Source organism: Felis catus, chromosome D3 (genome assembly GCF_018350175.1).
Source record: "Felis catus isolate Fca126 chromosome D3, F.catus_Fca126_mat1.0, whole genome shotgun sequence".
Lineage (NCBI taxonomy): Eukaryota > Metazoa > Chordata > Mammalia > Carnivora > Felidae > Felis > Felis catus.
Genome location: NC_058379.1, coordinates 75,560,999 through 75,585,110, shown reverse-complemented (window position 1 = coordinate 75,585,110; position 24,112 = coordinate 75,560,999). Strand labels below are relative to the sequence as shown.

The following is a 24,112-nucleotide window of genomic DNA, read 5'->3' as shown; positions in this document are numbered from 1 at the left end:
GCCCCAATTCAAGGACAGTTTGAAGGGCCATCCTGGTCCCAGAGTTCCCTGGGATGAGCTGAAGCTTCCTGAGCAACTGAAATGCAATTCAACATCTCGCTCTGCCCAATCCTGTTTTTTTCACTCCCTAAAAGTATTGATCACGAGAATACTCCTGCACACAAATCTGTCTCAGAGTCTGCTGCCTAGGGAAATGACTTATGCCACTTGCCCAAAGTCAAAAAGCTAATGAGAGATCAAAATGGGATTTACTACAGACGTGCCAGCATAATTCCACAATTATAAAATGAGCAAGAAGAGACGTGACCAAATGAAAGAATGAACCAAAGACCTACAGGCAACATTATAAATACTACCCTAAAACGTCCTAATAATGTCTTTGTGGATCAAAATAAAAATGAAGAATGATCTCTGTTTGAGTTAGCTTTTTGGAATGAGACAGTGTCCATCCCTACATGAAATGGAAAAGGAGAAGGTGATGAAGGTGAATTTCCTGGGATGCTATTTCACTTCAGAAGGAGAGATTAACTAGACCAAAAGGGGCTTTAACGACAGAATAGTCCTGCCCTTTATTTTAAACAAGAGGAAACTGCAACCCAGATCAAGGGCACGAGGAAAGAGTGGCCTAGTCTAGGCTTCTTAATTTCCAGAGTCCTTCAGCTTTGTCTTCAATATGCAATTTGGACATTTTATGGGAAGTGTAACTCCCACAAATGATTCAGGTATATTCAAATATAAGTATGAAATGCATTATAAAACTAAGCATGACTTTTGAATTTGGTGTCAGTGTCATTCTTCCCTCCTATCAATGTGGATAATTGGGATAATGATAAGTTTTCACAGAACAGAATGGCTTTTCAAGGAAGGTTAGAATTCACTATCTACACCTCTAGGTGCATTAGCAATTAAAGTTCATCAAATATTGTATCTTAATGGCCTTATCTCAAAATGAGGATAATAATGATTATCTCATTCAATAGGTTGCCATGAGGACTAAATATTTAATGGTTGCAATGCATTCTAAATGCCACATAAACAAATAACATAGCAATACATATAGCAACTTCCAGCAGGTTAACATTACAACAGGTTATTATTATATATAACTGATCCAAAAAGAGCCCAAGAAAGACACAAGAACATTTAGACATCTGACTGTTTCCAATCATGGGAGCAAGATTTAAACTGATATTTTATAATTATTAAAATAGGGCAGCCATAATAAGTGAGGAAAATATCAAGGATATTTTACACATTTTAAACTGGTTCTAATAGGTACCTTTTCATTTATATATATATTTCTTGCTGGCTAGAAAGCTACTAGCTAGAAAGCTACTATTCCAATAAAATAATCAATAGTATTATTTGCTAAGAAGCATTATCTTTTGCTCTTCCCACACCTAGTCCTTTATTCAAAATGCTCGAGGAATGAACTTGACTCTAAAACACTTAAACAGTTTCAATGTTTGGGGGAATTTTATTTATCTTGCTTCGGAAAGTTGAGGTGGCATCATGCAAAAGTCCCTCCACGTAGCACGTCCCAAGGTTTCCATCCTGTCAGAAATAGGCTTTGGGACCCCATGACGCGTCATTCACCTCCTTGTCTCCTAACAAACCCAAGGAGCAGAACACAGGGACCCTACTCTTTTATCAATTACCAAGGCTTCTTTGAAAAATCTCTATTTCTATTCTACCACAGCTTTTAAAATTCCTGCTTTTCTCCTAACCTACTTCCTCTTTTTCTAGTTATAGTAGACACAATTTGCAAGTGAAATTATTACAGTTAAGAGAAAATACAGAAGCAATATCAGAATTTTGCATAAAGATAAATCGTGATTTGAAAGGGGATAACAGTACTAGTCTGGATAAGTGAGATAATATGATGTAGACTAATCTGCCCAGCAACCAGCCAACAGCTTGGGTGGAATTAGTCAGCAACTCATTAATTTATGATGTTCCTACATTTATGTACAGATACTTCTAGTGAGCTATGTGAAAATTCCTGAGAGACAGCATTTGTGTTCATTTTCCTTGCAGGAAAATACAAAATAAGAAAGAATACGGTTAAAATATTGTACAAAACATGTTGAACTAAATCAACAGTCTTCATAATAAGTAACCCCTTGAAATGAAAGCATCATAAGACTTTTCAAGGAATAGATTTAAAAGCACAAACAGTTTTAAGATGAGTTAGTTTAAAGGATTGATTTTTGGATGCTAAATATGCAAATGAACATGTTCCTTAAAACTGTGAGGGAGAAATTTTCTCTCTTTAAGGAAAAGAATCAAAGATGCAGGATTTCTGATTTTTCAAGGAAAGTCTGTCATGTATTTTTTTTAAATGGATATCAAATAGTTATGGTAAATATTCAATTGAATATATTGAATATATTTACAAGAACAGTATTTCATTTTTCAATGTCCATATTCACAATAGTCTCTAAATTACATCTTTTGCAAATGTTTAAACTTATTGTTGAAAAGTTTTAGCTGTTAACATAGAACCGTACGAGCAACCAGACATTTCTTGATCCTCGCGAGAGAGATGGTGAGCAAAAGTTTGAAAACCAGGCAACTAAATCAGGGCAAAGTTTTGTTAACCTCTAATATAGTCTAATGCCAAGATTCTAAGAAACTATATACACAAATCCTAGGGTGTCTGGAGTGACATAGAGAAGTGAGCCTAACTCTAGGGCCTTTTGTAGAGTGGGAGATTTGAGCAGGGAACGTGCAGAACTTGGGAAAAGATAAAGCTACTAGGGGTGAGAGGGAGGGGCCCGCAGCCGGCAGGCCTTGGCCAGAGAGGGAGAGCCGGTGTGCACAGGTGGCAAATGCAAAGCGCATGGGTTTTGGGGTCACGAGACATTTGAGTTCAAGTTTAGATTTTACTACATTTTGGCTAAGCGACTTTGAAGAAGGCTTGATTTCTCTTTTAAAGTTCAAATGAAGGGAGCGAAAACTTTTTAAGTTAAAAAGTAACAGCACGCGTTAGCCAGGTCAGTGGTTAAGCCCTTTGCATCTAGGAGCCATTAAACAGTAGCACTTTGCCTAATGGTCAACAGCACAAGCTCTGGACCCAACAGATTGTGCTGGAACAAAAACTGCCATTTCCTAGAGGGGTGATCTCAGCCAGGGTAAGTAAACCCCTCTGTGCCCAATTAGCCTTATGTGTAAAACAGAGATAACTGAAGTACCCACTTTATAGGGTTATTATGAAGATTAAGTGAGTTAATGTATGTAAAAGAGCTTAAAATCATGTTCAAAGAATTAGTTGCTTTATTACTGTTGGTGGTGGAACTGTTATCATTAATCTCTGATGCTCAATGTCAAATAGAGATCAGGAGGTTACCAACCACTAGTAAGTATTTGTTGTACCAGGAATCTAGAAAAAAAGGAGGGGGGTGGCATGCGGAGACAGGCAGCTAAATCTACAGGAGGGTTTTAATTATAAAAGCTACTAATATGGCTCCATGATTTCACAGCAAAAGTATGTGACAATGATCCAGTGAAGTTTTCTGCTGTCATACCTAACAAAGTAACATAGCTCTTTCTCCCTTGCTTAAAAGCCAAAACCCCCCAAAACACGCTGCAATTTGTTCTATAAAGAATACCTTGTGATATATTCAGTAGGATTATATTTGGTCCTTACGATAACACGATTTGTTAGAAATTATTTTGCAATATGGTAGGTAAGGACCCTACCTAAAGGAGTGCCAACACTGGAGTACCAAAAGACATTACAAAATATCCTTACTTGTTATTAACATACACAGAACACAAGTTAGCAGGAGGACACAGGCCCTTTGAGCTCTGAATGTAACTAATCCACCCCCACTCCTGACTTTTCAAACCACATTCAGGACTTGTTGCATAGTTTTACAGAAATTGTTTTAGAAATTAGAAGTCGGGATTAAAATCTTGACCAAAATGTGGGAACACAAAGATCAGAAATGTGCTTTTTAAGAAAAGCATTTTTAAGACCATGTTTTAATTTTTTTTTTTTTTAAAGTTTGGTAACTATAACCAAAGGGTAATGTGCCAAACAGATCATAGTGCTTTCTAACTTCATGTCAGCATTCTGTTTGAGCTAAAACCCGGGATATATTCTGAGGTTCTGTTAACAAATAATGTGTACTGAAAGCAACAGATCAGCGTTAGGAATTTTAAAACTTACAAGTGTGTCTGGCCAGTGAGTAGTTGGATCCACCACTAGTCAAGCCAAATCCCTCAGGAATCTGGCTAGAGCTTCGCGGTCTGGTCAACAATTTGGGAGGTTCAATTTCAGCACCAAATTCAGCTCCTATGACTCCTAGTAAAACAATAGCAGTAGCTTGCTTCCGTCTTTCCTCATAAGATGTGGAAATCTTTTTCATTTGTGGGATACTTGATAAGCAACCTGAAAACCCAAACAGAAGTTAAAACACTATCAATACACAGAGACATATAATTAAAAAAAAAAAATTCAAGATTACTCTTCCAAGAAAGAACACTCTTTTTATAAATGGCACTGAGATGTCTGGTTATCCACATGCTAAAGAATGAATCTGGGCTTCCATTTCTCTCTATACAAAAAAATCAATTAAAAAAAATCAACTCAAAATAGGTTCACAGTAGTAAATATAAGAGTTAAAATAAGAGAACTTGAAGAAGAATATAGATATACCTTTATGATCTGGGGGTAGGCAATGCTTTCTTAGATATGATACCAAAAGCACAAGTAATTTTAAAAACTTCTTTAATTGGACTTCACCAGTATTACAAACCTTTGCACTTAAGAAGACAAAATCAACTGAGTAAAAAGACAACACACAGACTGAGAGAAAACACTGTCAATCAGATATCTATAAAGGATTTTATCTAGAATATATGAGAAACTCTTACATCTCAATAATAAAAAAGTACAACTTTTAAAATGGGTACACAATTGGAATAGATATTTCTCCAAAGATATATAAAGGGCCAGGATGCATATCAAAGAAGCTTAACATCACTGGTCATTAGGAAAATGCAAGTCAAAACCACGAGGAGATACCACTTCACATCCACTAGAAGGGCTGTGATAAAAAGGATTACAAAATGTGCTGTCGAGTATGGATGGAAAATGAGTATGCATTGCAGGTGGAAATGTAAAAAGGTTCGACTACTTTAGAAAATAGTTTGGCAGTTACTTGTCCAGTTTGGCTTTCTATTTCCTCTTGAGTCATTTCTGATAGCTTGTGGTTTTAAAGGAATTATCTATCTAACTTAAGTTTTTAAATTTATTAAAGTTATTTACAGTACTATCATGAAAATATTTCAGTTATATCATTGCTATGGATCCATTTAAATATTATTTGTGCCTTCTCTAATATTACTTTTCATGCCTTTCTTGATCAGTATTGCTAGAAATTTATATTTTACCAGACTTTCACAAAATATTTCAGTTTTGATCTTATTATTTCGTTTCTTTCTATTTCACCAACTTCTGTTGTTATTTTTACTATTTCTCCTACTGTATGTTTTCTCTCTGTTCTCTTTGTTTCTAGGTTCTTTTTTAAGTAAACTCTATGCCCAATGTGGGGCTTGAACTCACAACCCCAAGATCAAGAGTGGCATGCTCTACCAACTGAGCCAGCCAGGAGCCCTTCTTTTGTTTCTAGGTTCTTAGGGTAAACACAACTCACTTATTTCCACAATCTTTTATTACAGTTAACAATGCCAGTCACAGAGTTAATATCTATTCTTCTTCTCCTTTAATAACAACTTTGATTTGAACTGAGTAGTAACCTACTCACATCCTTTCAGGGTCCTTTCAAGAACTGACAAAGCCATAGCCTCACTCCTGGCTTTAAGCTGTACTCATGATATATTTTAAGTCCTCTTTAGCTCACAGGAGCCAAAAGCCCGCTTCTGGGAAGTAGCTAAGGGTATTAGCCCAGATCGCTTCTATTTTATTACTTGTCCACAAGGGTATCTATCTTTCTGGAGACTAGTTATGTCTCTTTGGTTTGCTGTTTGTATATTTTATCTCTCACAGCTATATACTTGGTACAGAGAAATTTAAAAAGTGAACTTCTGGAGACATCTTCATTGGAGGTCAGCCTTCTACTCTCTCTAGTCATCCATCCAGCCCCTTTTAATACTTCACTCTCTATATTACTTAAATCAATATAGAAAAGGGCCCTCAGAGCTCAGAACGCTAAGAAATTAGCAGCAGGGACCTCTGAGTGCTTTTAGATGTTTTATTTTGTCTCTTCATTTACTCTGTCATTCTATGCTAATTGAAGGTAAGGCAAAGGAATGACAATGGGAGAGGCTAAAGGGGTACCAAATCAAGAGAGACTTGTGCATGGCAAGCTGAAGACTTTTAACTTTTGTTTAATGGAAAGCTATTGGGACAATTTTGCATAAGGTGGTGATATCAGATTTATTCACTGTTAGAAAGACCATGAGAGTGGCGATAGAAAGGTAGATTATGAGGTAAAACAAGACTGGTGTCCAGTAGAACTAAAAGAAGACTCATGCAACGATCAGGTGAAAAACAGTACCAGTGGTGGTAGAAACCCATTCATTCCATCAGTTACTCAGTCATTCAACATATAAGAATCGAAGGTCTGATGTATTCATGGTATTATACTGGAAGTGAACAGGGACGAGAAAAGCAAAATCCGTGTCCTCTTTGAACTTAAACCTACTAAATAAGAATTAGAAATAGGTTATAGAATCAATGAGAACACTATGAACTGAGAGAACAGTCTGTGTAAGAACCTCAAGCATGAAGTAATTTGTTGACTTCCAACTCAAAGAGAAGAAATCAGGTTGGAAGCCTAAGAGCCAAGAGAAAGATAGAAAACAGGCAAGAGAGGCAGGCACGGGCTAGACCACAGATGGCACCACAGACCATATTCACATTTCAACCTTTATCCTATAAAAAGTGGGAAGATACTCAAGGTAAGATTTAAGCCACAGAGTAACATAATTAGATTTAGGGGATTTGAAGGATATTGTAGAAACCAAAGTGAGATTACGATTGGTTTGGTCTTGGGGCACCTGGGAGGCTCAGTCACTTGAGCATCAGACTTTGGCTCAGGTCATAATCTCAAGGTTCGTGGGTTCAAGCCCTGTGTCGACAGCACGGAGCCTGCTTGGAATTCTCTGTCTCCCTCTTTCTCACTGCCAGCCCCCACCCCACCCCGTGCATGCTCTCCCTCTCTAAAAAATAAAATGTTAAGAAAAAATTTTAAAAAAGATTGGTTTGGTCTTTGGGAAGTTGATAGAAACACTGCAAACTTTAGATGTCATGCCTTAAGTTCTTATAAGAGTCTAAATTAACTAATTATCAAAATTAATTTAAAAAATTAAAACAAAAAGTAACAAATTTAGTCAAAAATAGTAAAAATTTAAGCAAAAATTAACTAACACAAAAGTAAAAACAAAGAAATCCTTTTAAGTAGATATGGCTTCTCCAGAAGCTTAATAAAAACAAACAAAACACCTAGAGCACAAAGCTTTTAAGTAGAAATTTTAAATTGCATTTTTTTAACTGTGCTCAAAGGCAGAATAGAAGTGGGCAAGCAGACCTGGGTGAGGCTAAGAAAAGGAAATGGTAGGATATTACAAAGAATTTAGTAGTTAGAAAGGAGTAATTCCATAAGAGAGTGGCATTAAAGTACTTACAAAAAAAAAAAAAAAAACACTAAGAAAACTAAAATGGAAACATCAAAGAGTGGTTACTATTTATTTGGAAAATAAAAGTTTGGTACAATGGAGTACCCCAAAAAAAAGATTCATGGTTGCCACTATAGTCTCTAAGATTCTGCATGTCACAGCTTAATGTTTAAAAAAAGGAGGTGTTTGGGTGGCTCAGTGGGTTAAGTTTCTGACTTCAGCTCAGGTTATGATCTCAGGGATCATGTGTTTGAGCCCCAAACTGGGCTCTGGGCTCGCAGCTCTCAGCACAGAGCCTGCTTCAGATCCTCTGTCTCCCTCTCTCTCTCTGCCCCTCCCCTGCACATTCTCTCTCTCTCTCTCTCTCTCTCTCTCTCTCTCTCTCTCTGTCAAAAATAAACATTAAAAAAAAGGTAGTTCTGAAAATTTGTCATTAGTTGTCATGTAGTATACAGAAAGACAAAATCCAGTATGAGTCCACAGAGAATACACTGATCTTTAAAAATATTCTAAATCTTCTATGTAAAATTTTATTCATCTCCCTAATTCATTTTTTATAGTATAGTTAAGGATATTCCTCCAATGTTATAAAATTACTCCGTCACGTCTAAAGTCATAAATATTTCATGAATTCACATTTCTTATAAAAAGCCTCAATTAAAATGTTCAAAAATATTTAAGTAACATTCAGAAATATCTTCTGATACCATTCTATGTAACTCTCTCTCTTCGTGTTTTTTTCCGAGTTTATTAAAGGTACAGAAACATTAGTAAGAGTGTTAATGTGTACGTGCAATCAGAGATTCCAAGTATGCCACTGGTCTGTCATAGTTGTAATAACTAAAGTGGGGGAAAAACCTAAAAGGTTAGCCATACGAAGAAGAAACAAAATCAATAACCACTGCCTCTGTGTTTAGGAGGATGAAAATGAACCCAAATTCTAGAGAAAGTGATATGTAACAGTTTGATCATCTAGATATCAGAACGTGCATTTAAAGCCAACTTTATTTGAGTACAGGGACAGACATGGGAGTAAGAGCTCTGTGCAACTGCATCTAGATGCATGTAGTGTATATTTCACTATTTCCATAGCAGTCTTGAAACAGGAAGCAAATCAAGCTCCCCTCCCCCCACGACTCAGCAAGAGCATGCTCCATAACAATAGTTCAAAGGAAAGCTCTATTCTGCAGTTGCACTGATTGTTCTGTCAGCTGACCTCTGCAGAAGGGAATTGCTAACCGCTGCCTTGCTCCTTAGCTGACAAATGAATGATCGCAGCTCCATCTATTTTCACTATGGCTGCCTCTAGCCCAGGTGCTCAGACAGAGAGCCCGGTGTGACATCTTAGATCAAGATGAATTGGCACAAACTCCTGATCCAAGATTGTTTTATACCATTTAATTTAGTTTCTTCCCCTGCTTGGATGAGCACAGCTCTGGTTATGGATTTCTATTCTAATGTACTGAAGCAGGCCCTGAAAGAAGCCAATGAAGCAGCTGCTGGAGCAGGGGACTGCAGGGATACTGATCAATAGGCAAGGCATTGACCCCAGCCGTTCAGCCTCTGCAACGGCCACTGCTTGAAGGGGGAAGGGGGGCGGGGGGCAGAAGCACACATGGGCTGCTTCCAGTAGGAAATTAAACAACAGGGGCATTTGGAGAGCTCCGCCTCTAGCCCTGGTCCCCCACCTTCCCTCTGTTCCTTTTGTTTAATTACCTCAATCTTGCCTTAACTCCCACTTCTCGGGAAGGAATTAAGACTTTAGGGAAGTTTTAACAATGTACGTTAAAACAGCCATTTGTAAATTTTATCCTGAAGCTAATAGAAAGGATCATAACAGGTGCTCTCTGCTAAGTGGCCAAAATATGAAATCTTAATTAGCTGTCAAGTATATCACTTGGTGTAATTTAAAGTTCAGCATGTGCACAGGCTCATAAGAACACTGTCCAACTGGTTATTAATACTACTGATGCTGAAATTCTATGCTATCTAATTTTTATCAGTATCCAGGTCTGAACACATCATAGCTCTTTGTTAACAAGGAGTAAGAGGAAGAAGAGGGATCCCCTAAAAGAGACACTGACTGATTAGTGACTGTATTAAGTACGGCGGCCCATCCCTACTACTATTCCAACAGTAACATACCCCAATTTCTGATTCTTTAATTTTTTAGATTTGAAGACATTTAAAATTATTGGCTTTGCCTGGGTTTGCTCTTAAATAATACAAGACAATATGCAATTAGCTGAAATGTTTTCCTATAAGTGATAATCAAATGGGAGATTTTGAAATATTAAAAGTAAAATCATTCTATAAAAGTAGACCTTTCTACAGTTTCATTTGTCTCATGAAAATTTGGTATTTTTTCACAGAGACATGCCTCCATTTAATCATGCTAAAGGGTGACATGGAGATCCATTTTCTTGACAGGACGGTTGATCACCCTATCACAGTAAGAAAATTAATACCTTCGACTGGCCCTGTGTGGAAAACAGAAGCTGCATGCAGTGGAAAAGGACATAAATGTTCTACATTTTAAGTTGCAAACAGAATAGTTGTTCTGTGCAAAAATAATACGTTTCTTCATTATTGGGTTACTTTAAACAAAATATGAGCCTTTGATTTTATTAAAACAACCGTTTAATTCATACAATGTTCCTCAAAAGTACATAATTGTCTTTAGATTTAGCATAATTGACTCTAGATTTACGCGAACAGGAGTAAACACTTTACTTACAGCTTAACTAGAACACAGGTAAAATATTTGAGAAGTTTAAGCTATTTAAAGGGCTGTGAGATATTGATTACCTCATTTAAAAAGCAGTCAGAGAGTGCAACCAAGAGGTCAAGATAAATTTACCAGTTTGAAGCACTTTACTAAATAACTCTAAAGATCATGTTAATTGGCTTTGTGCAGTTCCAGGGTAAAATTAATTTTATCCTAGCTTACAATAAAAGGATTAAAAGACATATTAAGTTCTTCAGTTTTAACTGGAATAGGAATCAATGGATTTGAATTAGGGCGAACAGCGGTTTTACGAGACGAAGTGCCAGCATATCCTTCATATCTGCTATTAGCCTTCTATTGATGGGGCTCTGTTATTGTATTAGGTATTAAGCCCCAGATAAGACGATGCTACCCGTTTACTACTCTGAGAATACAGTCTAAGAACTGTGAGAATTGACCTGGAAAAACTGTTCTCCAAAATTTAATTCTTTGTTTAGAATCGAGCATCAGAATGCTTTCCACAGAGGACTGACATATGTTTGATATTTAAAATTCTAGTCAAAATTAATGACGTAATGTGGTTGAATTCAATCGTAATTCACTTCAAGACCATAATTATCCTTAAAACTATATCACAAACATATCTTTAAGGTTTTTTAAAACAGAACGTTGCATTCGGATTGGTTTAGCTCACTAATTTTACGTCAGAAATTTCTCTGGCACATGACAGAGTCCACGTGACATTCGCAATGACATCAATGTTTTCTGAATTTGGTATAAATTTCAATATACTCTAAAGCATCCCTTTGGAAATTCAGAAACACCGATTTATTCATGATAAATGATGGCAATAAAATTTTAAATGTTTTTCTTTACCCTTTCCATATTTAATAAATTTTAGAATTGTACGTATAGAAAAATAAATTTCTTTTACTACATATTGCCTCAGAGAACAAAAAAACTTGTATTTAGTAAGACTGCATACTAATAAATATCTGGGACTTTGTAGGATTCTATTTGAATGATCAGAAAAGAGTATGTTGCAAGATCTCACAGTGAAAACTAAATGGCATCATGTCAAGACTGTTTAATATACTAAGCTGGATTAAGCTAGAAAATAGTCTCTATCATGATCCCTTACACCTTTGTTTTATTTGCCATAAGGCATATTCAGTAATATCGTGTTTTGATTAATTATTAAAGAACAAAGTAGTTTTAATAAAGTGAACTTTATTAATACTGGCAATCTTGAGAACAGAGAAACTCAGAATTAAGATGTGATTTACTATTTACCAAGTCTGCACATGGCTAGAATAGTCTTAGCATATGGATCAAATGTTAGTCAATTAAACTATAAAAGATTTCTATTTTCAGACCAGCGAAATATTCTTCCAAATCTTCATTTTTATCTCATTTCTCTTTTCTCAATCCCAGGGATACTTTACATGTGATGTGGCATTATCAACTGATACTATGAAAAATCTATAAGATTGTATATTAAGATGAATTTAGTATGACAGTGAACTCTGTCCAATCAAAATATATTTTAAAACATGCCTTAACATAAACAGAAGAACCTAAAAGAAGCTAGGTCTCCAAAAGCAAGTTGAGTTCAAACTGTTTTTCAGGTGTACTTTAAACAAAATAACTTCAACTTTCTCCTATTATCAAAATTGATAAATGTGGTTGCCTAATGGAATATTATTTTTAAGATATGCCTTTTTAATCATTATATGGTGCTAATCAAATATGCTGACTTTACATATACATACACACATTAAGAATATATATTCATATGGGGACGCCTGGGCAGCTCAGTCAGTTAAGCGTCCCACTCTTGATTTTGGCTCAGGGCATGCTCTCAGGGTTTGTGGGTCTGAGCCCCACGTTGGGCTCTGTGCTGACAGCACAGAACCTGCTTGAGATTCTGCCACTCTCCCCCTCTCTCTGCCCCTCCCTCACACACACTCTCTCCCTCAAAATAAATAAACAAAAAAAAGAATATATAATTATATGCACATATATAATAGTATATAATAGTCTTAGTGTACCAAGACAGTAAAATTTAAATCTAAGTGAGCTAGAACTCGATTTTTGAGATTTTAAAAATGTGTTGTCTATGTTTTAGAATCATAATGAGAACAGTGACCCTCAGTGGAGTTTCCACAGTGTAAACTGTTTCCACATATATTTGGCCCAGACATTTTCTACCACTACTTGCTACTTAGAGTTAAGACCAGTAAAGTACAAGGCCACAGAGATATCAACTTTGTAACAGTAATCTTCCAAATAAGCTTTGTTAACAACGGCCAGGGGTTGGGGGGGGGGGGGGGGGAAGATGTTTAAAATAAGCAAAACTCTTTTCGTATTAATTCATTTTAGAGCCCATTTGTTTTTAAAAGAATTTAAAAGGCTAGTCTTCTTCTAATTAGATTTCAGTTATACGTTATACCCCAATTCTTGGTCAAACACTATAAAGAATTTGTTAAACAGAAACACAAAAAGGCATAGATTGGTGACCATCCAATGTGTGAAAAAGGACTCTCAGACCTCACTCTCTTGGTGGTGAATCTGGGTTTCCTAAAATTACAAGGAGAATTAGTGGGTCTATACCATTGTAAATGTAATTAAGTTTCTTTCCTTCGGCCAAGTGCTTTTGTACGAATACTGCACATTATTTTCATTTGTTGGCACACCTCAGGACACTGCAAATCCTGCACGTTTTACATAATAAGGCACATAAATGTCGGTATGGAAAAAAAATTTAAATTGCAGATAGTTGGTGATATGGCCAACATGTGAATTTCGACCTGTGCGCCTGAAATGAATAAAACAGACCAAGTTTTCTGAATCTTCCAGTCTACCTCCTTGGGAAAAAAGATAAAAATGACAATCGTGGGGCACTTGAACATTTATTTCAAAATTTTCCCATTATTACCAAACCAGGTGTGTGCACATAGAATGCTTTCAGTATTCACCTCTCACCAACATATTTTAGTTATTCTGTGACCCATCTCTCAGTGTTTTCCTATACCTACTGGGGGTGAGGGGTATAGATTTGCTCCCCAAATCTATGAGGCCTTCCCTGTTTGGGTTGCTTGTGCATGGTGTCCCCCCTCCTTTGAAAGCTGAAGTAAACAAACATGCTCTTCATTTGTATGCATGCACGATAGCCCCCTGCTGGAACACCACAGGTTCTGCAAATGCCTAGCTCCTGTTGCTGCTGAAGCCATTTTAAAATAATGCCTTTGCACATATACGTATTATGTGTGTGCATTTGACAAAATACATCATATCCATTCTCCTTAAAATCAGATAAAACACTCCAAAATGATTTTGTGTTTCAAAGGAAACTTAAAATAATCACTATCATGAGGGTATGCTGATCTATTGATTATTTTGATAATTAGAAACCGTAAGCTTTGAAAGCAACTTGTATTTTCAAGTAATTCTTGTAACAAATTTTTTATTCTTCATAGACAAGTTCCACATCCTTTTCTCTACGATATGCATTATCTTATTTTCCCCCTTATTCTCTATCTAAACATCAACAAGTCAATTTGTTTTTACTTTTAGTGCAAATACTCTCAGTTTGAGAGAAAACAGAAATTCAAAAATTCCTAAGATCTATGATATCTATGTAGTCAGAAATCTTGTAGTAAATAACTACCAAGAATAATGTTCAAGTGTTGGTTCACTTTACCTCTCAAAGGTGAATCTGAGATAACATGCCAAGTTGTAAAAGCTACAAACTAACATTAAGAACGTTATTAGCTTTTTCATGAAGAAAGATATATTTCAGAAATAGTGGTTAGAGGCTTGCAAAATTACAGAAATCTGAAAACATGGCAAATCATTCTCACAAATTCTCATACAGTTAATGTTCAGAAAAAGACACCTTCTACCAATGAGATACACCTATAAAAATACCGGAGTAGACATGATGTACTTATTTTAAAAATCAAATGAGGCACATGAGGCTTAACATTTGGGGGACTGTTAGGATACATTCTATGACAATTTGACACCTGTACATTACAGCACAGTGAAAAATAAACTGTTATACCTGAGGTCACTGTTGTTCATGAAATAACAAACTATTAATTGGATACACTTAAAAACAATTTTCGCCTAGGTATTTATCTTTATCAACTCCATGATACAAAACCAGATCAAAGGGGATAACTGCCTTATTCTACCTTTGAGAAGTTAACAAGCACATCTGCTCATTTACAAGAAGTTTGTGGAGTATTCATTTTTCTGAGTTACTATACATTTGGTCACAATAATGAAACAATGCTTTGTAATTAACAGTTACCATTTTTAAAAGGTTAGCTTGCAGTAAATTGGAGCATCTAAGGTATTTCTTGCCTTTATTTTTCTTAGATTATGTTATCTCGGATTTTGAAAAATGATCACCTTATTTCACATGTTATTTTTCATTCTGCTTTCCTCACTACAGGTGAGTTGTTAAGTAGAAATAATGGAGCATAGTCAGGGGTAGCATAATTCCAATATCTTGGAAATTAATGGCCAGACCTTTGAAGTAACAGCAGATCTGGGAAAAGGTGTGGTGGTTAAGCCCGAAACAAAGTTTTATAGCTAAGATTAGCTATATAACCAAGCTGATAACCAAGCTTGGTTATAGCTAATAACCAAGTTGACAACAAGCAGAAATACATAAGAGCTATCCTTTATATGCATCCTGTGAGCTATTGAAAACTTGATAGAGGTTAATATATGGTACAATTCCTAAAAACTAAACAAATAAAAAAAATTTTAAGGAAAAATATTTTTTAATTTAAAAGGGAAATAGAATGAGAAAAGAAATAAGGAGAAGAAATTTAAAGGGGAAATAAAAAGGTCATAGACAACTTTGACTTGTAATTTATTAATCACATTAATAGACGACCAAGAAAGTACATTAACAGATGACCAAGAAAGTAAAGCTTTGAAAAAGAAAAACAAATTAAGTAAAAGTAAACTAAGCATTTGTACTAAAAGTCTAAAAGCCACTGATGAAACAAACCACAGCCTCAAGCCATTAAGGATACACGCATTATTAGCCTAGAACCTATAGAAAAAGTAGCCCATCTATACAGTCTAAGGAATATGCACATATGTAAAAGACATTTTAGTTCATTTTTCAAGGAGATTTCTAAGCAGCTCCAGAGAACTTAAAAGACAGAAATCTTGAATTTATTAGATAGCTAAACAGGATTTCCGTTTCTGATCTTGTCACATGTTCATGTTGTTATCATTTTTAAGCCACATGTAGAGAGAGGAATTATGTGCCTTTAAAATTATTATACACGTGCGGTGCCTGGGTGGCTCAGTCGGTTTAGCATCCGACTTCGGCTCACGCCATGATCTCATGATCCATGGTGGGTTCGAGCCCCACATTGGGCTCTGTGCTGACGGCTCAGAGCCTGGAGCCTGCTTTGGATTCTGTGTCTCCCTCTCTCTCTGTCCCTCCCCCTCTCGTGCTCTGTCTCTCTTTCTCAAAAATAAATAAGCATTAAAAAATTTTTTTAAATAGATGAAATTATAATAGAGGGTTTTAAAATTATTTTACATTTCCTCGTCTTATGAGGATAACCAGTCTATCAAATTGACTGTAGTTGTTGCTTGGCAAATTTCTTTTTTCCAGACCTTTTTTTTGTTTATATGATTTCTTCTCAAATAAGCATACACATACGGATATTAAAATTTACTAATATTCTCTTTCATGTGACTATTTCATATGATTTCCTATTAATTACTTAATTCCATTTATAACTTGAATCTGAGTTGCCTATCTTGTACATATCAAATTGAAACAGTCCTTGAGCCTTGAATTTTTGCATAGCCCTTCCAGTGTTTAAAAAAAGCAAAGTACATACACCTAGAGATACTGGAATTCAGTCATCGATTTGTTACTACTCTGGATTTGGAAAAGCTACTATTCTTGAGATGAACACTAAGAGAAAAATTTAATATTTTAACGTACATATGTATGTAGTCAGATACTCTGGTTTGTAAGATGTCCCACTATTTTCAAAGACTGGTTTTTAAAAAATCTACATGATAAACATATAACGCTACGTGATAAATGCTACATGATAAACACATAATCATTTCCTCCAAATTCTGCCTGAGTAGCTCCAATCATTATTACTCAGGAGTTGTGAAGAGATAGTTTTATAGTCTTCTCATCTTAATTCATCTTTTATTAAGACTAGAGAGCTACTTTCTTATGTAAAAACCTAGAAAATAAATGAGTATTGATGAAAAATGGACACATACATCCAGGCTGGTTCTTACTTTACTCAACCGCTCTGGGACTTTTTGGCAGAAAAAAAGGGAAAATAAAGTCAAGACACGGTAACAGTTACCGAGAACCCCTGCCACCACTGCCCCCGCAAGCCCACCGGTGTCAGGGTCACGACATGGCATGGGAGGGCTGAACACAGGCAGATGCAAACTATCCTAAGCAAGAATTTAACACGTGCTTATAATTTTGCTCAAAAAGCTTTCTCTTATTAGCAAAAGAAAAAAAAAACTGAATGATTTCTCCAATACTTTATCCAATGTTTTTGATTTCTACAAAACACTCACATAACAAGAAACGGTATTTACTTATGGTTAGAAAGAATGTTAAAGGTAAAACATTCCTCATTTAGAAAACAAAAAACCTGAAGTCCATCTTTTAAATAATCAGAATACCAGGTCCATACAATTCCATCTGCTTACTTAGGGTTCTTCACACACCTACTAATACTATACGTGTTATAATGACCTAATTATGTGCCTACTACAATCTCTCTCCAAACTCTTTCCAAAAAAAGATATACCATTAAGAATTTAAAAGGAGGGGAGAAGGAGGGGCAGAGGAGGGGTGCCTGGGTGGGTGGCTCGGTCAATTAAGCAGCAGACTCTTGATTTCAGCTCAGGTCAAAATCTCACGGTTTGTGAGATTGGTCCCTATGTCGGGCTCTGTGCTGACAGCGCAGAGCCTGCTTGGGATTCTCTCTCCTTTTCTCTCTGCCCCTCTCCTGCTCACACGTATGTGCGTGCGCTCTCTCTCTCTCTCTCTCTCTCTCTCTCTCTCTCTCTCTCAATGTAAACAAACATTTTTTAAAGAAAAGCATTTAAACGGAAAAGCAAACAAATCAGAAATAAAGTGTGTAAAAAATATCTCCTAGGTCTAAGACTAGATGATTGTTAGTGGAGAATTTTGGAACTTTAGAGAAAAAAGGGATCATAGAACTCTTCTCACCAAACCAATATGCATATTTTATAGATAAGGAAGATGAAGTAGTTTAAGTGTTCAAGTGACAAGGTGAAGGGCACAAAGAGAGTGGTCACTCATAGCGACGTCCCAGATGGATCCCTCGAATCTTCACTGGCCTGTGCATCAGTGTACGATGCATAGAAACTAGTTAATATTTGACACCTGCTCCAGGTTAAATCTTTATTAGGTATCTTCAAATCCTGTATAATTACAAATGCTTCTCAAAAGAATAGCAAGCAAATAAAATTTATAATTAGAAAAAAGTCTTAAAATAAGTTTTGGTCTCTAGTACCTAATAACGTTACACATATTTTCTACTGGGGCTATCTAGAACAAATGTAAAAACCTGGTAGGAAATGTTCTATCAAGCATATGAAGTAACTAGCGTCAACTGAATTTTATATGGAATATATATATATGAAATATTGAAATATACAAAAAAAAAATACAAAGTACTAAGCATAAACATTATTACCATCTTGAGACCAAATACTTAAATAAGATATTATCCAGCAGGATAATGAAATTGGCATGTCATCCACAGAAACATCAACAACTTCCATAGAAGAGAAATTCTTCTAAAATATGAAGGAAGACACCAAATAAAAATATAATTTTAAGTTTTAGTTACCTCTACATAAGCCTCACTACAAGTTAATTTCTACTATAAGCTCACATGCACAAAGGTTTTCCAAACTCACATACTGAACGCCAAATATTGTAAATAAATTCATGATTGCTTCCAAAGTTCACATCGTCATATCAGAGAATAGCTTAGAGTCACCATAAGGGTTAAGACAATCATTTTCTACTGCATACTAGTGCTATTCTAAGCCGATAGTGTGTTTAAATCCACACCAATGAAATCAATACAGCACTGTTCTATTCAAGGTGAGACCAAATAAACCTGTCTGAAGCTTTGAGAAATAGGCTTTGCAGTATACTTTGAGTGCTAAATGCCTTTCAGTCCAGAGATCTGTCATTAAATAATCATTAGCCATCATTCACTCTTCCTAAAAAGCTTAACATCTAAACTTGTTCAGCATCCACTAAAGCATTAGTATAGACTACCAAGTAAGTACTCATTAGCACTTAGGGATGTTTCAACCACTCTGTTTAACCGGGCATTGTCTTATCAAAAATACCCCCAAATATTAAGACATGTTTTCTACTGGTTTAGAGGGCAATTTTTACAAATGATTAGCAAAGAGGACATTAACCTAATGATCAGCCTCTTTTGGATTACATGGCATAACTCTCGGAGTTACAGTCAACTCTTTCCTGTCTGATCTATCCAAATAAAACCTGATGTCTTTCCTACCATTCAGCATCATATATAATTCAGCATCACATATAAGCCAAATAAAGTCAAGTTAATCACAATAGAGAATTCATGAGGAAGTATTCTTGGCTTTGATCCTGAATGTATTTTAAAATAATGCTTCTTTTATCAATGCTATTCATATCTCACTTTCAATGTATAATCATCTCAGCTGCTGAATACCTACTATAATGCACTGTGCATTATTTTAGATATCATTAAGTAGAGAGAGAAAGTTAAGATACATTTATCTTCTATTACCTAAAAGATTAAGTAAATAATAATGATCTGTATTTAGTAATGTTATTAGATCATATGCATAAAGTTGATGGTCAAGTAATTTTCTCTGAACTTATCAGAAGTTAATTCTTGTATGCTATTACACTAATCCTCTCAATTTCAAGCTAACATTAATGAAAATGTCATTTCTGAAAGACATTAATTCATTCTTCATTTTTAAAAGCTCAAATAAAAATATATGACCAGATACTTAGGATCTCATCTATAGTTTTACAACTTACCACTTTCAATTTTAATATGGATTTCAACCTAAATGAGAGTCACAATATTATACGGGCATTTTACTGAACTGGATGACATTTGATATATTCCCAGGAATATTTACATAACTAAATACAAAATATAAGTATTTGTTTAGCTAGTAGGTACTTTAAAATGCCAAATACACACTGTCTGAATACAAACTGTAATAATTAGAAACTTTTTAGTATTCTAATTATCAGTTCATTCGATCTATGGTGTTTTCACTTTTTTTTTTTTTACCAATACCTCAACATAATGTTTCAATCGCTAAGATATGAACAAGTGTAATATTACTTGGATAATTTGGTAAATGTAATATCATAATATTATATTCCAATTATAAAACATTTCAAGGCTCAGAAATTAAAGAAGATAACGTAAAACCAAATCTCACCACAGATGGCCAAATTTTCCCTTACATGCTGCACTGGGATATACTTTCAATACACTATGGAATATAAAATGTACATTTCTTTTCACTGGGTAAGGTATATCAACAGTTCTACCAAACATTATCAAATGCAGATACTAAAAACAAAGTAACAGTCTACTAATTTTAAAAATGAGAAAGTTCTTGGGGAAGATGCAAGAAAAATAGTAAAACTAAAATTGATCTACTATGTAAAAGTATCATGTGCAAATAACAAGAGAAAAGGTGGGGGGGCGGATATCCGAAGTTAGCATGAATGTTGTGCATATAAATTAGTCACACTTTCCTAGAAGAGCCTTCAATCTCAAAAAAATTGAAAATAGTGTTTTGTAATAAATAAATAAAAATCCAAAGCCTTGCAATTATAGTAATTTTGCCAGAAAAATGCAGTATTTTTAAAAAATATATAAATAATTTGCACTACTAAACTTGACTGTGACCTCCTTGAAACAGGTACATTCTTTCAGAACTTCAGGTAAATTCTCATTTTTTCCATCTACAAAACAGGGCTGGCAAAGTCAGCAAGGCCTGACAAAATGCTTTCATGCCTTTCAGAATCTGCACGAAGAATCTCTTACTGCTAATCTCTGACTGACTGTGGAATCAATATTTCAACACACCATGCCATCTTTCCGAAATTTTAAGTCCTAAGTTTTGTGTTTTAATCACCACAATTGTTCAATTAGTTTAAAACAAAATAGACTTAGTATCGTTATGATCGAATTCAGCCTCTTTGTTTTTAAAGGTAAAAATACAAAAAGGAATTTATTCGCCCTCTGTAACAATACAATTGTTTTGTATACACTAAACAACTACATTATGAAAAAGAAACAAAATGTTGTTTTCAAATAATTTGTGCCTTTAAAGATATGTTAGATTAACCATTAATACAAAAACATGATCAATAAAAGCAATTCATTCTTGACTCTCAAATCTCACTGGGTATAGGTGAAACTTCAATAAAACCAGTACTCCCCTGGATTTTACATTTTGAACCATGATTACTATTTTATTGAAAAGTATACAGGAGTAACACACTATTTTAAATTATAGTCATTTTGAAACTAAGTTGCAACTTATCCTGATTCTTTATGAATAGACTCGGTTCTTATTGGAAATCAATTGGGAGGCAGGTAAAATTAGATAGCCATGGTTACCAGAATATCAGTAAGATATAGCAATATCGAATCCTAAGTCTAATGCTAAAATAAAAAGATACTAAAATAAAAAAGACATTTTCTGTAAAATATTTAAGATGCAGAATATCTTTTTAATGCCATTATATAGAACCTGAAATACAAAATAATGAAAAAAATTATTTTCATTATTTCCATCAAAATTATCAAAATTAGATTTTACTTTATATGCTTCATTTGAATGCCCTAAAAACAACTATGCTAAATTGCAAGGATATGAACTAGGCAATTTAAGCTTTATCACATTTCAAATATTTAATTAACATAGACAACATTAGGTAAATGAGAAAATTTTTTTAAAAAATGTTATGAATCTGCCTTGCTGAATTTAAGATTTGACTGTATAAAATTGAGACAAGAAATATAAAATAGAGTTCATCACAAACATATTTACATATCATTGCACAAAGATCCAAAAAAGTCAAACATTACTTGTAAAATATCTTCAAAATACATTACGTGGTGAAACTTAACATTTTTATTAAAGCACTAAGAGATCAAAAGCTTCACATTAAAATATAAAGCCTACAGATTTCCGATATATGTAAACATGATAAATGACAATTGTATCGTGCTTCTGAAAATTGTTTTAGTTTTGCCTCTGAATTTTTCATTATTTGTTAATGCATATTTATATGCAAACTGTGTGGTACTTTCTATACAACTGAATCTACTAAGGCTTTTCTTTTTGAAAAAAAGCTTAACTATGAAATTTATACTATATATTAACATATTAATCATCCATCTCATTTATTTGGTAAACATCAATTTTTTTAAAAAAATATACATGCCTAAAAGGTATAATAATCACTGAAATATTTTTTGAATAAAAGTATTGAAAGAATCTGACAGTGTAGCTGTTAGTGTAATGTAATAGTTTACATTACACTTGAGGCTATTAAGCATGCATTCCTTATCCTAATTAAATGTTCAAAATGGCTAGATTTAATTTTCATAAGAGAGGCAAATCAATATCATGATACTTGTTTTTCTTAACAATCTTTTTCAAAATCCCTAAACCTATATACTCTGCTTTCCTAAAACGCCAAATACAGAAAATCAGTAGCTTCTTGAAATATGCTACCCACAGTCCCGTTCAGAAATGAAAGGCCAATACTATATGAAGGGGGGGGGGGGGGCGGGGAATGAAACCACAAGTAAGTAACAGAATTCCAGCAAGCCCCACTGTATCGTACAAGCTCAACACTGGACTGCTCTGCCGCTGGAGCAACCCCAGAGAGAGTTAACCTGGGGTGATAAAAGGCTTGACAAAGCAATTCTGACTGGGCAGCAATGCTAAGTTGTGGGCTAATACAGGAACAGGGGCCCAATCGCTGTCTTTCACCATGCACAATTTACACATGGCTTTATCAATAGCCCTAGTGCTGAATACAGAACACACTCTATTTGGCTTTCAGTCAATTAAGCTTTAAGCTGTCAGCAAACAAGACTTTTAAGTTAATTTTGAATCACCACGAATCAAGTTGAAGGTTGTGAAAGGGCGGCTCACATGCCGGCATGAAAAAAGGCAGTTTAATTGCCTCTGAATAGCTATTATATGCTGCAATTGGCCTATTGAATCTTAGATGATCTATTTATTTATCAAAGTGCAACCATCAAAGATGAGCGAAAGAGCGAATGAGAAGTGTACATTTCCTATTTTGCATAAGAAATTGGCGTGTTTGCAAAGGTAGGAGGAATTCAAGTTTAAAACATTTTATTTTTTAATGTAAAAATTTTATGAAATAGAAAAGTAGCAACTCAAAGTAGGCAGCATCAAAAAAGAGCAAGTATATTTCTAGGAAAATAAAGATAAACTTTTCTAAAAAATACACTTGTCATCACAAAATATTTTCATTTATTATTTGGTATAAAATGATGATTTAGAATGCAAATGATGATTTAGAATGCAAATATTCCTTTAAACATGTTCATCAAATACAGAGAGCCAGAAGAACAATTATAAAATTGAACTGAGTCAGAAATTTTAAAACATCTTAATTTAGAATACTTTAGATTAACTGCATTATTAATTGTATGAAGGGAAAGAACACCAAACGTTGTTTGAATAAAGATTATTTTAATTAGGATTAAGGGTTTCTCAAAATGATATAATCAAATGAAAAGATTATATTCCTAATACAGCATAGCCTTTATTTTTAAGAAAGACTGTGGTTGACCACAATCCTAATCAGTTTTTTCCTGAAATTACTTTTTTTCAATTGCATGTACTCTGTTTATTATTATAGGGTTACTCATGAGTGCTGGATACATATATTGATTTTTTTATTAGAAGAGAGCACTGAAGCATTAGGCCAAGGGGGGGGGGGATGCTCAGATTTTATAAACAGATGTAAACGTAGATCAAATTTAGGGATGGTAAAACTGAACCACTTTGTTTTGGCTGAAATGAGCTACAGTTCTTTTTACATGTTGGTAAATGTACTGAACCATGCATTCATGGTTGATTTACATAGTGAAATCATATGGAGATTAATGGTTATAAAGTATTAATGGTTTATAAGAATTTGTATGGAATATGAGCTAATTTTAGCATTCCCTCAAGGACAGTCACATATTCTTGGAAGCCCGGACCCATCACTCTGTATTTCCAGTCAGCAAAGGCAATGAATGGGTTTGGGGAAGAGTCCTGACTAACATCATTCCAGGAACCACCACATAGTCAGGGGCTGAAATTCAGCGCAAGTGTGGAAACCCTTTTTCCTTCTCTCTTCTCCAGTCCATTATTACACAATACCTTTTTGCATTTATAGTCACAAAATGTTTTATAATCATTCACTAGTTACTCCTAACAAAAATCGATGCTACTAAAACCATAAAGACGTTAATGTAGAAAATGCCTGTATGAATTCTATGAGCAGCAGGAGAAGGAAACGGATTAAGTGTAAGTGCCAGACTTCCCAAGGTAAAACAAAGTAGAAACCATGGAAGGGATACTCTTTCTCTTCATCAT

At 34.8% G+C, this 24,112-nt stretch overlaps 1 protein-coding gene across 8 annotated transcripts in view; it reads right to left on the bottom strand.

The window, feature by feature from the left end:
• WDR7 (WD repeat domain 7) overlaps nucleotides 1-24,112 on the bottom strand; it is a 354,920-nt gene that overhangs the window by 146,654 nt on the left and 184,154 nt on the right. For 7 of the 8 annotated variants that reach the window (XM_045042404.1, XM_045042403.1, XM_006938939.4 and 4 more), the window contains one exon: nucleotides 4,175-4,396. The exons of the other annotated variant lie outside the window; for it this stretch is intronic. In XM_045042404.1, coding sequence (XP_044898339.1) covers nucleotides 4,175-4,396 — 222 coding nt within the window. The remainder of the gene's footprint in view (nucleotides 1-4,174; nucleotides 4,397-24,112) is intronic. 8 annotated transcript variants of the gene reach the window in all.